This window comes from Hypanus sabinus, chromosome 16 (genome assembly GCF_030144855.1).
Source record: "Hypanus sabinus isolate sHypSab1 chromosome 16, sHypSab1.hap1, whole genome shotgun sequence".
NCBI classification, from domain to species: domain Eukaryota; kingdom Metazoa; phylum Chordata; class Chondrichthyes; order Myliobatiformes; family Dasyatidae; genus Hypanus; species Hypanus sabinus.
The window spans coordinates 55,789,691-55,804,120 of record NC_082721.1 but is presented as its reverse complement, the minus strand read 5'-3'; the positions used below and the strand labels follow the sequence as shown (position 1 = coordinate 55,804,120).

The window sequence follows — 14,430 nt, the reverse complement described above, 5'->3', positions numbered from 1 at the left end:
GCAACTCTGTTCAAGTTGAAGTTTATTGTCAACTGACTGTACATATAGGCTGTCGGCTGTGTGTTGTGAGCAAAGCGGATGAGCTTAGAAGGTTGGTCAGTACTTGGAGCTATGATGTGGTGGCCATTACAGAGTCTTGAATGGCTCAGGGACAGGAATGATTACTTCAAGTGCCGGGTTTTAGATGTTTCAGAAAAGACAGGGAGGGAGGCAAAAGTGGTGGGGACATGGCACTGTTAATCAGAGATATTGTCATGGTTGCAGAAAAGGTGGACGCCATGGAGGGATTATCTATGGAGTCTCTGTGGGTGGAGGTTAGGAACAGGAAGTGGTCAATAACTTTACTGGGTGTTTTTTATAGGGCTCCCAATAGTAACAGGGATATTGAAGAGCAGATAGGGAAACAGATCCTGGAATGGTGTAATAATAATGTAGTTGTCGTGATGGGACATGTTAATTTCCCAAATATCGATTGACATCTCCCTAGAGCAAGGGGTTTAGACGGGGTTGAGTTTGTTAGGTATGCTCAGGAAGGATTCTTGACACAATATGTGGATAAGCCTACAAGAAGAGAGGCTGCACTTGATTTGGTATTGGGAAATGAACCTGGTCATGTGTCAGATCTCTCAGTGGGAGAGCATTTGGAGATAGTGATCATAATTCTATCTCCATTACAATAGCATTGGAGAGAGATAGGAACAGACAAGTTAGAAAAGCGTTTAATTAGAATAAGGGGAATTATGAGGCTATCAGGCAGGAAATTGGAAGCTTAAATTGAAAACAGATGTTCTCAGGGAAAAGTACAGAAGAAATGAGGCAAATATTCAGGGGAGTTCTGCACAGGTACATTCCAATGAGACAGGGAAGATATGGTAGGGTACAAGAACTGTGGTGTACAAAGGCTGTAATAAATCTAGTCAAGAAGAAAGAAAAGCTTACAAAAGGTTCAGAGAGCTAGGTAATGTTAGAGATCTAGGGGGTTATAAGGCTAATAGGAAGGAGCTTAAGAAGGAAATTAGGAGAGACAGAAGGGCCATAAGAAGGCCTTGGCGGGCAGGATTAAGGAAAACCCCAAGGCATTCTACAAGCATGTGAAGAGCAAGAGGATAAGACGTGAAAGAATAGGACCTATCAAGTATGACGGTGGAAAAGTGTGTATGGTTCAAAATGTATGCAAAACAGGTAAGCTGTAAACAGTGTCAATGAAGAGCATCCTAAACTATGATGAGACATCATTGGTGACAGGGTATTCTTTAGACTCACAGCTTTAGGGAAGAAGGTGTTACCCAGTCTAGCATTTCTAGTCCTGATGCTTTAGTACCTCCTTCCTCACAGTTGGTCAGAGATTGTAGGATGGGTGGTGGGGTGCTTTGGGTCCTTCGTATGCAATGCTGGCATAAATAGGGAAGGGAGACCCTAGTGATCCTCTTGGTGGTACTCACTGTTTTTGTAGGGTCTTGTGGTCTGAAGCCTTGCAGCTTACATACCACATGATGATGCAGCCAGACAGGACACTCTCAATGGTGCTCTTGTAGAAAGTTGTTAGAGTGTTGTGGGTCGAGGTTAGCTCATCGTTATGTGCACACAGAGGAACTTTGTACTCTTCACTCTCTGCACAGCTGAGCCATTGATATGGAATGTGAGGGTGTGGATATGGAGGGTGGTCAACCTGTGCCTTCCTGAAGTCCACAATCATCACTTGTCCACATTGAGACTCCTGTTGTTGTTCTCACACCATTTGACAGGACTCCCCACTTTCCTCTCTGTATGCTGGCTCTTCATTATTGTTGATGAGACAACCACTATTGTATCATCAACAAATTGGATGATGTTATTTGAGTTGAAACCAGCAGTGCAGTCATGAGTCAGCAGCGTGAATCACAGCAGGCTGAACACACAGCCCTGGGAGGCACCAGTGCTCAGCATGATGAAACTTGAGATGTTGCTGCCAACTTGAACTGACTGGGATCTTTATGTTTAAAAAGTCTAAGATCCAGTTGCAGAGAGGGGTCCAATCACAAACAAGAGAAAAGCTGCAGGTGCTGGAAATCTAAGTAACACACACAAGATGCTGGAGGAGCACAACAGTCCAGTCCTGCTGAAGGGTCTTGGCCTGAAATGTCAACTGTCCTTTTTTCCATAACTGCTGTCTAGCCTACTGAGTTCCTGCATTTTGTGTGTTTTACTTGCAGAGAGGAGTGTTGAGTCCTAATGAGGGCAATTTACCCACCACCCTTGAGAGATGGTTAGATTAAACACTAAGCAAAGTTAATGAGCTGCATTCTGGCATGGTATTCTTTTTGGTTCAGGACAAATGGAGGGCAAGGCTATGGCGTTATCAGTGCATTAGTTTGAGCAGTAAGCAAACTGGATGGGTCTAGCTGCTCAAAACATTTCAAGACTGTGAAGTCAGTGCAACCGGGTAGAATTTTTGAGACTATTTAACGCTGCACTCTTGGACACTGGAATGATGGTGGCTGCCTTGGAGGCTGCAGAGAGAGTGGACTTTTCAAAGAGATGTTAAAGAAGTTCGTTAAGAACACTGTCAGCTGTTCCATAGTCCCTCTGCATCTGCCCAGGTATGTTGTCCACCCCCGTAGCTTTGCTTGGGTTTACCCTGCTTAGGATCCTTCTCTCGTTGGCTGCCGCTAAAAGGGGTGCCTGATCCTTGGAGAAAGGGCGCTTTCCTCGATGTTATGTATATTGTTTAATGCATCAAATCATGTATAGAAGTCATTCTGGTGATCGAGAAAGGAGGCATCGCAGTTGTTGATGCAGAGGGTGAATTTATAATCAGTTATGTTTTGAATACCCTGCCACATGTGCCGCGATCCCTGTTGTCACAGAGGGGTCTGTGGATTTTCCGTGTGTACTCACACTTCGCCTCCCCGATGGACTAGGAGAGCATGGCTCTTGCCGACCTAAGAGACGTTCTTTTTCCTGATCTGAAGGCAGTGTCCCAATCCTCAAGTAATGATGAATCTCTGCAGTCAGCTATTATTTCTGGCTTTCCCTGGCATTGTAACGTTTAATCATGGTAATGCCCTCAATACAATTTCTTATGTAACCAGTTGTACTCTGTGTTTGAGAACAGTAATCATATTCATCCTGTAGAACACAATGCAGCAGGGACAAACACCAATTTAGTTCAATGTGTTGCAATACCCAGAATTTTCAGCAGAGAGTTTTCTGCTGGTCCTCCAGAGCCACCACTGCAGGATGTACTGGTCCTGCAGAGGCAGGCTGGGCCAATGGGCTGCTGGGTTCAGGAAGGCAGTTCACAATTCCCTGAGCACAAATCCTTAATCTTGCACTCGCTCCACAGATGGACCCTCTGACACACCCCCACCTCTACCTCTGGCCCACCCTGACACTTCAGCAGCCTCTCACCTCCACCTTGTAAAGAGCAACCAGCACGGCAAAGTTACTCAGGTGCCTGCAGTTACAGAGTGTGTGGGAATGATTGGAGGACATCTTCTCACAGCCAGTGGTTGACCAGAAAACCCTGCCCTGGCTCTTACGCAGGAAGACACAGACCGTGTAATCATTGACGTCATCTACCTATAAAAGGACAGTCAACAGATTGCAATCAACTGATGATAACAGCACAAAATGAAATTTTCCATCTACACCAATGCAGGTAAACTCTCTGCTCCTTACTTCAGTATACAGACAACACTGGAGAGCTTTTGGAAACACACAATCTTACTGTTACCCTCACTGTAACATGACACACCCAATGCCCCTAGGTCAGGGGTCGGCAACCCACGGCTCTGGAGCCGCATGCGACTCTGTCATCTCTTTGCTGCAGCTCCCTATGGCTTTGGAAGATAAATGATGAGTATTTAATTAAAATGTATTTTATGTTAGTTTGTTAGTTTTTGAAATGTAATTCTAAATTTGAAGATTATGGTGACCTTCTACAATCTAAATAAAACGTGTTTTTTGTTGCTATTAATATACGTCACCACTGCCAATGCCTGACACACGCCAGTGCGCGATTTCTTTAATTTTTCGATCCAAGGTAGGCTAACTATGGAGAATTCTAAAAAAAGAAAAGTGACTAAAGAAAACAGAACGTTTAATGATACGTGGGCAGATTCATTTGCTTTCACTGCTGACAAGACTGGTTTACCGGTATGCTTAATATGCAATGAGAAACTAGCAAACAACAAAAAGTCAAAAGTCGCAAGACATTTCCAGAATAATCACGCAGCCTTTGCTCAAAAATATCCGGATGGAGATGAGAGAAAAAAAGCCGTTTCGGAACTGTTGCGGAAGGTTGATCTGAGCAAAAATCATTTCAAGAAGTGGATGATGTCTGGAAAATCAACGACATATGCTAGATTTGTTGCCGCTCAGGAAATAATCAGGCACGGGAAGCAGTTTACAGATGGTGAATATATAAAAGAATCTTTCATTAAGATTTCAGAACATCTATTCACGGACTTTAAAAACAAGAGTGAAATTGTGCAGAAAATCAGGGATATGCCCCTCTCTGCAAAGACTGTCAAAGACACAACCATAAAAATGGCAGAAGACATCTCAAGACAGTAAATTAAAGACATCAATTCAGCTGTGGCCTACTCGATTGCCTGTGACGAGTCTAAAGACAAAGGTGATATTGAACAAATAGCGCTGTTCTGCCGGTATGTAAACTTTGCCGGGCCACAGGAAGAAATGATTGAGTTGATACCTCTAAAAGGCCAAACACGGGGGGAGGACATTTGTGAGGCTGTCTTGAATTGTTTAAAAGTCAAAGTAATAAAGACCACCCACCTGGTGTCAGTTGCTACTGATGGGGCACCAAGTATGACAGGAGCGCACAAGGAATTTGTGACTTTACTGCAGAAGTCGCTGGACAGAAAGCTGCTGACTTTTCACTGCATCTTGCACCAAGAGGCACTGTGCGTTCAAACATTTCCTCCGGAATGCACAGAAGTAATGGATTCAGATTGTCAATAAAATAATGGCAAAAAGTTTAAATCACTGTCAATTCCATTTGTTACTGGACGAGCTGAAAAGCGCATATTCTGATCTCCTGCTGCACAACAAAGTCCGATGGCTGTCAAGAGAGGAGGTGCTGAAACACTTTGTCGCGTGTCTGGAAGAAGTGAAAACGTTCCTGGGCAGCAAAGGTCTCACCTTTCCTGAGCTGGAACAGCCAGAGTGCCTGTAAAAGCTACACTTCATGGTAGACATGACAGCGCACCTGAACACGCTGAACACAGCTCTTCAGGGGAAAGGACGCACAGCCCTGCACATGTTGGAGGATGTTTTGGCATTCCAGCGCAAGTTGACAGTGCTTGCCAGAGATTTACAGAAAGGCACATTGTCTCACTTCCCCAATTTGAGAGAGTTCAAACAAGCTCACGACATGATAAATTCGGAGTATTTACATTCTGCAATCATCGCAATGCAAACATCATTTGAGAAACGCTTCTGCGAGTTCAGAGAGGTAAAAAACACATTATCCTTCCCGGTCACTCCCCGAAGCATCGATCCATCCCTACTGAATATGACTGCATTGGCAGGTGTGAGTCAACCTGATCTTGAGATGGAACTGGCCAACATAGCCGACAAAGACATATGGGTGTCCAAGTTTAGACGCTTGACAGCAGACCTTGAAGATGTTGCCCATCAGAAGGCTGTTCTTGCTCAGAATCACAATTGGAGTGATATTGAAAACCTCCCTAAACCGGACAAACTTGTGTTCGAAACATGGAATGCTATCCCCGGCATTTATGTAAACATTAAAAAGTATGCGCTTGAAGTCCTGTCGATCTTTGGATCCACATATGTATGTGAGCAGGTGTTCTCCAACATGAACTTTATTAAAAACAAACATCGCGCATGCCTCACAGATGACAGCTTGCGATCCTGTGTAAAGATGAAGGTGACGTCATACAGCCCTGATGTGCAGACACTGTGCGCTGAGATCCAGGAGCAGAAATCCCATTAACCAAGTATGATAAATATTTTAATTGCCTATTATTTTACGTATATTCATATTTTTTCATTGTTCAGTGAAATAGTCCTTTTATTTTTCAGGTTGACAGCTGGCTGACGTTATTTTTGGTTTGCTGCTGGCGGACAATTTAAGTTCAGCGTTTTTCATAAATACAAGAAGGACTAAAAAAAAAACATTGTATGCAGTGTTATTTCATTTTAAATGTCAAATGGGTTTTGTGGCTCCCAGTGTTTTCTTTTCTGTGGGAAACGGGTCCAAATGGCTCTTTCAGTGGTAAAGGTTGCCGACCCCTGCCCTAGGTTAACACTGACAACCCACACCATTCACTGGAGCACCAATCCACCCCACATCCTCACTGTAACATGACACATCCCAGACCCTTCACTGTAACACTTACACACTCCACACCCCTCACTCTGATACACTGCTCACAATAACATTTATTTCACAGATCTCTTTACGGACAATGATAACAACTTGGATCTCTTTGATTTTTAAACCTTTTTGTTTTTGATGATAAATGTGACGTTGTCAAGTCTTTGGTTGGAGGTGGTCATTATAGCCATCAGCAGGTTTGAATTCAGCTCCAAATGCTCCTTCCCAAACTTCTTATTCTCCATTTCCAGCTCTTTCACATTCAGTAACGCCCCCATCTTTGTGCAGACAATGAAAGAAACAGCTGCAAATTCTGTTGGGAGACAGGATTGGTGGTGTTACATGAAGTGATAAAATTTGTACCTGACGAAAGAGAAAACTGAGAAGAACTTGGTGAATTTGGAGGGAGCTGTTGCGTCTGCTGGTAGAGACATAAAACATAGAGCAATACAGCTCAGGACAGCGAAACAGGCACTTTGGCTCACAAAGTTGTTTCAACATTTTAAACTACTCTGAGATCAATTTGACCTTTCCCTCCTACACAGCCTTTGAATATTCTTTCATCCATGCACAAATCTGAGCTTCACTTAGATGTCCCTTATGTATTACACCCAACAATCTCTATGTAAGAAGACCTACCTCTGGCATCTCCCCTGTACTTCCCTCCAAACACCTTGAAGTTATGCACCCTTGTTTTAGTCATTTATGCCCTGGAAAAAGGTCTCTAGCTGTCCACTCTATCTATATGGCTTACCACCTTGATTATTTTTGTCAAGCTATCTTTCATCTGCTTTCGCTCAAAAGATAAAAACCCTAGTTTGCTCAACCTTTCCTCTCAAGATATGCTCTCCAATCCAGGCAGCATCCTGGTAAATCTCCTCTGTGCCCTCTCTAAACCTTCCACATCTTTCCTATAATAAGGTGATCAGAACTGAATACTCCAAATGTGGTCTAACCTGGGTTTTATAGAGCTGCAACATTATCTCCCGGCTCGGAAACTTAGTCCCCTAATTAATTAGATGGCAGTGCAATGCAGCTTGCAGCAGCCACTCTGGAGCTGATTATCTGTTATTTGTGAAGTGGGGTGCTGTGTGCAATAATAATCGATTGAAAACGGATGTGGGAGCACAGAGGAACATCGGAAAATCTCCAGGAAGACCTTCTTCGTTGCTGCTGCTCCTGTGAGGTCCGGGACTCTGCTGGGAAGAACAGGCCCCCAGTCCTCGGGGTCGCGTTGCCGATGGCCATTGGTGGGTCTGTTTTAATATGCTCGGCAGAGGATGGTGCTCAGAGAAGCTGTGCTAGAGGGAATGGTCGTCGGCTCGGAGGTTCAACGGACTCGGAGTCCACTGCGGTCAGGTCACTTTCGGTGTGTGCTGTGTCTGCGAGGCTGAGTTGAGCAGTGCTGTGGAAGTACATAGCGGGGGTATTCCCTTCTGCCGCCGGCGTGGGATGGCGAGTCTGTCAGGACCCTGGGGACTTGTGGAAACTGTGTGGTGATTTCTTTTGAACTTATAGTCCTTTAACATCTTTGGACTATTTTTACTGTGCCCATAGTCTGTTTTTTTTTTATCAATTATGCTATTGTTTGCACTGTTGTAACTATGTGGTTTTGTGCAGGTCTTGTAGCTTTAGTTTTTGGTCTTGTTTGTCTGGTGGATTTGGAGCTCCTTTCCAGGGAACGCGCTAAGACGGTAGCACGATATTAATACGCAGCAGCCTCTCCGGACTCTGGATTGGGGATTGTCAAACGTTATGTGGATTTTCTAGTGTAGTCTGTTTTGTCATATGCTTTTGTGATATTATTCTGGAGGAACGTTGTCTCATTTTTTAACTGCATTGCATTTGTGGTTTTTAAATGACAATAAACGGAATCTGAATCTGAATCTAAATTAATGCCAACACACCATACACCTTAACAACCCTACCAACTTGAGAGCAACTATTTGGAATGATGGACCTAGACCCCAACAAGCATTTGTTCCTCAGCACTGCAAAGAATTCTTGGCAAATGGATCCTGGAGAAGAATTATGAGGGACTAGTGGATGTATATTGGTACAGCAGATCATGTTGCATCACAGTTCCAGCAACTGTAGTTCAATCTAGATCTCATTTGCTGACTTGCATGTTCTCCCAGTGATGATGTAAATTTCCTTAGGTGTGCCAGTTTCCTCCTACATCTCAAAGATGTACCCAGTGGTAGGTTAAAAGGAATCAGAGGTGGTGAAAAGTTGTTTCCAATTTGGAAGCCAATAGCTAGTGATGTGCCACAGAAATGGTTGCTAAGTCCTCTGTTGTTTGGTTACATATCAACAATTTGGATGAGAATATAAGTGCTGGTCTTAATAATTTTATAGATGACAGCTGAAATAGGCAGTGTAGTGGACAATTAAAAAGGTAATCTAAGATTGTAACCAGATTAGATCAACTGGGGAACTGGGTAAAAGAATGGGACATAGAGTTCTACGCAGTAAAGAATGATGTGATGCATTCTGAGAAGTTAATCCACACCAGCAGAGTGTTTTCGGACAGAGAGACCTAGGCTACAAAAATATAGTTTCCTGAAAGTGGTGACAGAGTCAAACAAAGAGAAGAAAGTATAGTGCAAGTCTGCATTTGTCAAATAGGAAATGAGTTGGGACAACATGTTAAAGGACAGTGGTAAGAAATTCAGTGGCAAAATACTATAGGAAGGATGCTGTTAAGCTTTAAGAAATATTTATGATGTTGAAGTGTTATAAGACGAGGTTGGGCAGGCTAGGACTTTGGTCCTTGGAGTGTAGAAGATTGGAGGTGGTGATATAATAGACGAGAATTAAACATGAGGGACACTGATAATGTGAACACATCAGGTCTTTTTCCCAGCTCAGGGGAACATGATACTAGAAGGAGTAAGCTTAAGGTGAGAGGGGAAAGATTTAAAAGGGACTTGAAGGGCAACTTCCTTTGGAATTTGTTACAACAGGCAACTGTAGAGGCCAGGTCATTAGGTGTATTTAAGGCAGAGATTGATAGATTCTTGATTGGACATGGTTATAGGGAGAAGGCCAAAAAATGGGGTTTAGGAGGGGTAAAAAAAGGATCAGCCATAATTGAATGTTGGAGCAGACTTGATGAGACAAATGACTGAATGTGCCTAATGGTCTTATGGTTAACTTCTTCACACAGAAGGTACATTCAAAAGGCATTTGGATAAGTATAAGAAAAGTAGTAGTTTAGAGGGGTATGCACAAAATGCAGGACTAATTTATTGGTCACCATGGCTAGCATGGACTAGTTTTGGATTTTGGTTTGAAGTGCCTGTTTCTGTGCTGTATTAGTCTATTTTCAGCCTGTTCAGTCTCTCCTTACAATTTAAGGCCTCCAATCCTGGTAACATCCTTGTGAATCCTTCCTTTCCCCTCTAATTTAGAGTTACAGAGAGAGTAATCTATACCTCTCTTTATGAGCCTATCTCCCTATGATGCCACTTTCAAGGAATTATTGGTCTCTCACAGGGATGTTAGATGAGGGTAAGCCAGTGGATGTTGTGTACCTAGATTTTCAGAAGGCATTCGATAAGGTGCCACATAGGAGATTGGTGAGTAAAATCAGAGCTCATGGCATTGGGGGCAGGGTTTCAACATGGATAGAAAACTGGTTGGCAGATAGAAAGCAAAGGGTAGCAGTGAATGGGTGTTTCTAGGACTGGCTGGAGGTGACTAGTGGGGTACCACAGGGCTCTGTATTGGGACCACAGCTCTTTACGACTTATGTCAACGATTTAGATGAGGGCATTGAAAACTATATCAGCAAGTTTGCTGATGATACTAAACTGGGTGGCAGTGTGACATGCGAAGAGGACGTTAGGAGAATACAGGGAGACTTGGATAGGCTGGGTGAGTGGGCAGATACTTGGCAGATGTCATTCAATGTGAATAAATGTGAAGTTATCCACTTTGGAAGCAGGAACAAGAGGGCAGAGTATTGTCTGAACGGTGTAGAGTTAGGTAAGGGAGAAATGCAAAGAGACCTAGGAGTCCTAGTTCATCAGTCAATGAAGGTGAATGAGCAAGTGTAACAGGCAGTGAAGAGGGCAAATGGAATGTTGGCCTTTATTACAAGGGGAATTGAGTACAAGAGCAAGGATGTCCTTTTGCATTTGTACAGGGCCCTGGTGAGACCACACCTGGAATATTGTGTACAGTTTTGGTCTCCAGGTTTGAGAAAGGACATTCTGGCAATTGAGGAAGTGCAGCGTAGATTCACTAGGTTGATTCCTGGGATGGCAGGGCTGTCTTACGCAGAGAGATTGGAGAGATTGGGCTTGTACACGCTGGAATTGAGGAGATTGAGAGGGGATCTGATTGAAACGGTTAAGATAATTAAAGGATTTGATAGGATTGAGGCAGGAAGTATGTTCCAGATGTTGGGAGAGTCCAGTACCAGAGGGCATGGATTGAGAATAAGAGGTCAGTTATTGAAAACAGAGTTGAGGAAGAACTTCTTCTCCCAGAGAGTTGTGGAGGTGTGGAATGCACTGCCTCGGAAGATGGTGGAGGCCAATTCTCTGGATGCTTTCAAGAAGGAGCTAGCTAGATATCTGATGGATAGGGGAATCAAGGGATATGGGGACAAGGCAGGGACTGGGTATTGATAGTGAATGATCAGCAATGATCTCAGAATGGCAGTGCAGACTCGAGGTACTTCTGCACCTATTGTCTATTGTCAAATCACTCTGTTCGGCCACAGTCCTCAGTGCCCTACTACTCTTACTCTGGTTTGTCGTCCCAAAGTTTAACACCTCACGCTTGTCTGCATTAAATTCCATCTGTCACCTTTCAGCCCGTTTTACCAGCCTGTCCAGATGCCATTGCAAACTTTGATAGTCTTCCTCACTGTCCACGACACCCCCAATCTTGGTGTCATCTGCAACTCTGCTGATCCATTTTAGTACATTATTATCCAGATCATTGATATTGATGACAGACAATGGACTCAGTTCCAATTTCTCCAGTACATCACTAGTGGCAGGGCTGCAGTCAGAGAGGCAACCATTTTCTCCCACTTTCTAGCTTCTCCAGTGAAGTAAGTGTCTAAGCCAGTATACTAACTTGTCTTGAATGCCAACAGACTGAAACTTCTTGATCAACTTTTCTGGTAACTTGGTCAGAAAAAATCCTCTAAAATTGGCTAGATGACTGACCACACAAAATATGTTTACTATCCCTAATCAGTCCCAATTTGTCCAAGTATTGAAATACTTGTACAGTATATTCAGACCCTTAGAATACTTTTCAGTAACTTTCCCACTACTGATGTCAGGTTCACTGGTCTATCATTTCCTAGCTTATTCTAAGAGCCTTTCTTAAACAATGCAGCAACATTAGCAATTCTCCAATTCTTCAGCTGCAATCAATACAGAGGAAACTTTCAGAAAAAGTAATGAGTGATACCCTCTTGTCACAAAGCCTTGGTTAAAAGTCCATTGTAGGCTCTGAGTGAGTCCGTCCTCAAATTCACTTCTTACAGAGAGAGCTGACCTTACCATAGTTATATTTCGACTCCTTTGTTTCCCAGTGGAATTCCATCTGATTTTGTTTTGCCAATAGTGTCACAGTTCCGTTGACCCTGGTGACTTTATTTCTAAGAATTTTGACTTGAAGGCCTGAAATAGAATGTAAGTAACTGAAATCATTTAGAGTGGCTGATTGTTGCTTAGTAGCTGCATCTTTTAGATGCTCAGTAGAATTTCTTAGGGTAATCTCCATTTGGACAAGCCAGTTGTGCTGACATTTATGGTCTGTTTAAGCCTTCTTCTCTGTCACTCCGTCCAGGGACAGGGCTCATTCATTAGAGGTTGACAATAATGATCTATGTTTATACAGCACTATCAACATGTATAAATATATGAAGCAACATTTGATACTACACTCTTCAGAAATGTTACAATACATGAGGCCATTCAGCACATTGTCCATGTGCCAAATGAGAACGAGTTCTCCTGCCTAATCCTGCCTCCTACTTGTGAATCTAACTCTGAAGGTCCAGCTCATGGGTACATCCAAGCGTTTACATGCGACGATTTGCTCAGTCTCTTCATACCACATAATCATATAACAATTACAGCACAGAAACAGGCCATCTTGGCCCTTCTAGTCTGTGCCGAACGCTTACTCTCACCTAGTCCCACCGACACTCAGCCCATAACCCTCCATTCCTTTCCTGTCCATATACTTATCCAATTTTTTTTTAAATGACAAAATCGAACCTGCCTCTACCACTTCTACTGGAGGCTCGTTCCACACAGTTACCACTCTCTGAGTAAAGAAGTTCCCCCTCATGTTATCCCTAAACTTTTGCCCTTTAACTCTCAACTCATGTCCTCTTGTATTGAATCTCCCCTACTCTCAATGGAAAGCCTATCCACGTCAACTCTGTCTATCCCTCTCATAATTTTAAATACCTCTATCAAGTCCCCTCAACCTCTACGCTCCAAAGAATAAAGACCTAACTTGTTCAACCTTTCTCTGTAAATTAGGTGCTGAAACCCAGGTAACATTCTAGTAAATCTCCTCTGCACTCTCTCTAATTTGTTGACATCTTTCCTATAATTCGGTGACCAGAACTGTACACAGTATTCCAATTTTGGCCTCACCAACGCCTTGTACAATTTTAACATTATATCCCAACTCCTGTACTCAGTGCTCCGATTTATAAGGGCCAGCATACCAAAAGCTTTCGTCACCACCCTATCCACATGAGTTTCCACCTTCAGGGAACTATGCACCATTATTCCTAGATCACTCTGTTCTACTACAATCCTCAATGCCTTACCATTTACCATGTACGTTCTATTTTGATTATTCCTACCAAAAGTAGCACCTCACACTTATCAGCATTAAACTCCATCTGCTATCTTTCAGCCCACTCTTCTAACTGACCTAAATCTCTCTGCAAGCTTTGAAAACCTACTTCATTATCCACAACACCACCTATCTTAGTAACATCTGCATACTTACTAATCCAATTTACCACCCCATCATCCAGATCATTAATGTATATGACAAGCAACGTTGGACCCAGTACAGATCCCTGAGGCACACCACTAGTCACCGGCCTCCAACCTGACAAACAGTTATCCACCACTACTCTCTGGCATCTCCCATCCAGCCATTGTTGAATTCATTTTACGACTTCAATATTAATACCTAACAATTGAACCTTCCTAACTAACCTTCCATATGGAACCTTGTTAAAGGCCTTACTGAAGTCCAGATAGACAACATCCACTGCTTTACCCTCATCAACTTTCCTAGTAACCTCTTCAAAAAAATTCAATAAGATTTGTCAAACATGACCTTCCATGCACAAATCCATGTTGACTTGCTCCTAATCAGACCCTGTCTATCCAGATAATTATATATACCATCTCTAAGAATAGTTTCCATTAATTTACCCACCACTGATGTCAAACTTACAGGCTGATAATTGCTAGGTTTACTCTTAGAACCCTTTTTAAACAAAGGAACTACATGAGCAGTACGCCAATCCTCCAGCAGCATCCCCATTTCTAATGACATTTGAAATATTTCTGTCAGAGCCCCTGCTATTTCTACACTAACTTCCCTCAAGGTCCTAGGGAAAATCCTCTCAGGACCCAGACTTATCCACTTTTATATTCTTTAAAAGCTCTCGTATTTGCTCTTCTTTAATCATCATACCTACCCTACTTGTTTCCCTTACCTTACACCGTGGGTTTTAGGTTCTATCACCCTCTAGGCAAGAACCATTTTCAAACCCTGCCCTTTAATCCCTCTACCAGTTGATTTAAATCCTTGACCCTTAGTTTTTGACCGAACATTTTTTACTTACTCTGTCTCAGCCAGGCATGATCTTGTACAAATCAACTAGTTATTTCTTTGCCTTCTTTTGGTTTCATATGCTGATTATCCCCTGGATGAAGAAGTTGCCTTTCAGGTTCGTATCAAATTTCTCCCCTTTAATCTGAAACCTATGCCCTCTACCTCCTGATTCCCCAAAAGTCTAAGAGCATTCAAAGGAATAAAATCATATGCCCCCATCATGATGTTATTCACCTTTA

The 14,430-nt window shown here is 42.9% G+C and overlaps 1 protein-coding gene across 1 annotated transcript in view; it reads right to left on the bottom strand.

Moving 5' to 3' along the window:
- Nucleotides 1-14,430, bottom strand: part of LOC132405843 (putative adhesion G protein-coupled receptor E4P) — a 67,260-nt gene that overhangs the window by 18,148 nt on the left and 34,682 nt on the right. The window contains exons 5-7 of the mRNA XM_059990834.1: nucleotides 11,875-11,994; nucleotides 6,472-6,659; nucleotides 3,391-3,561 (exon numbers count right to left, since the gene is read on the bottom strand). Of these exons, the coding sequence (XP_059846817.1) occupies nucleotides 3,391-3,561; nucleotides 6,472-6,659; nucleotides 11,875-11,994 (479 nt within the window). The remainder of the gene's footprint in view (nucleotides 1-3,390; nucleotides 3,562-6,471; nucleotides 6,660-11,874; nucleotides 11,995-14,430) is intronic.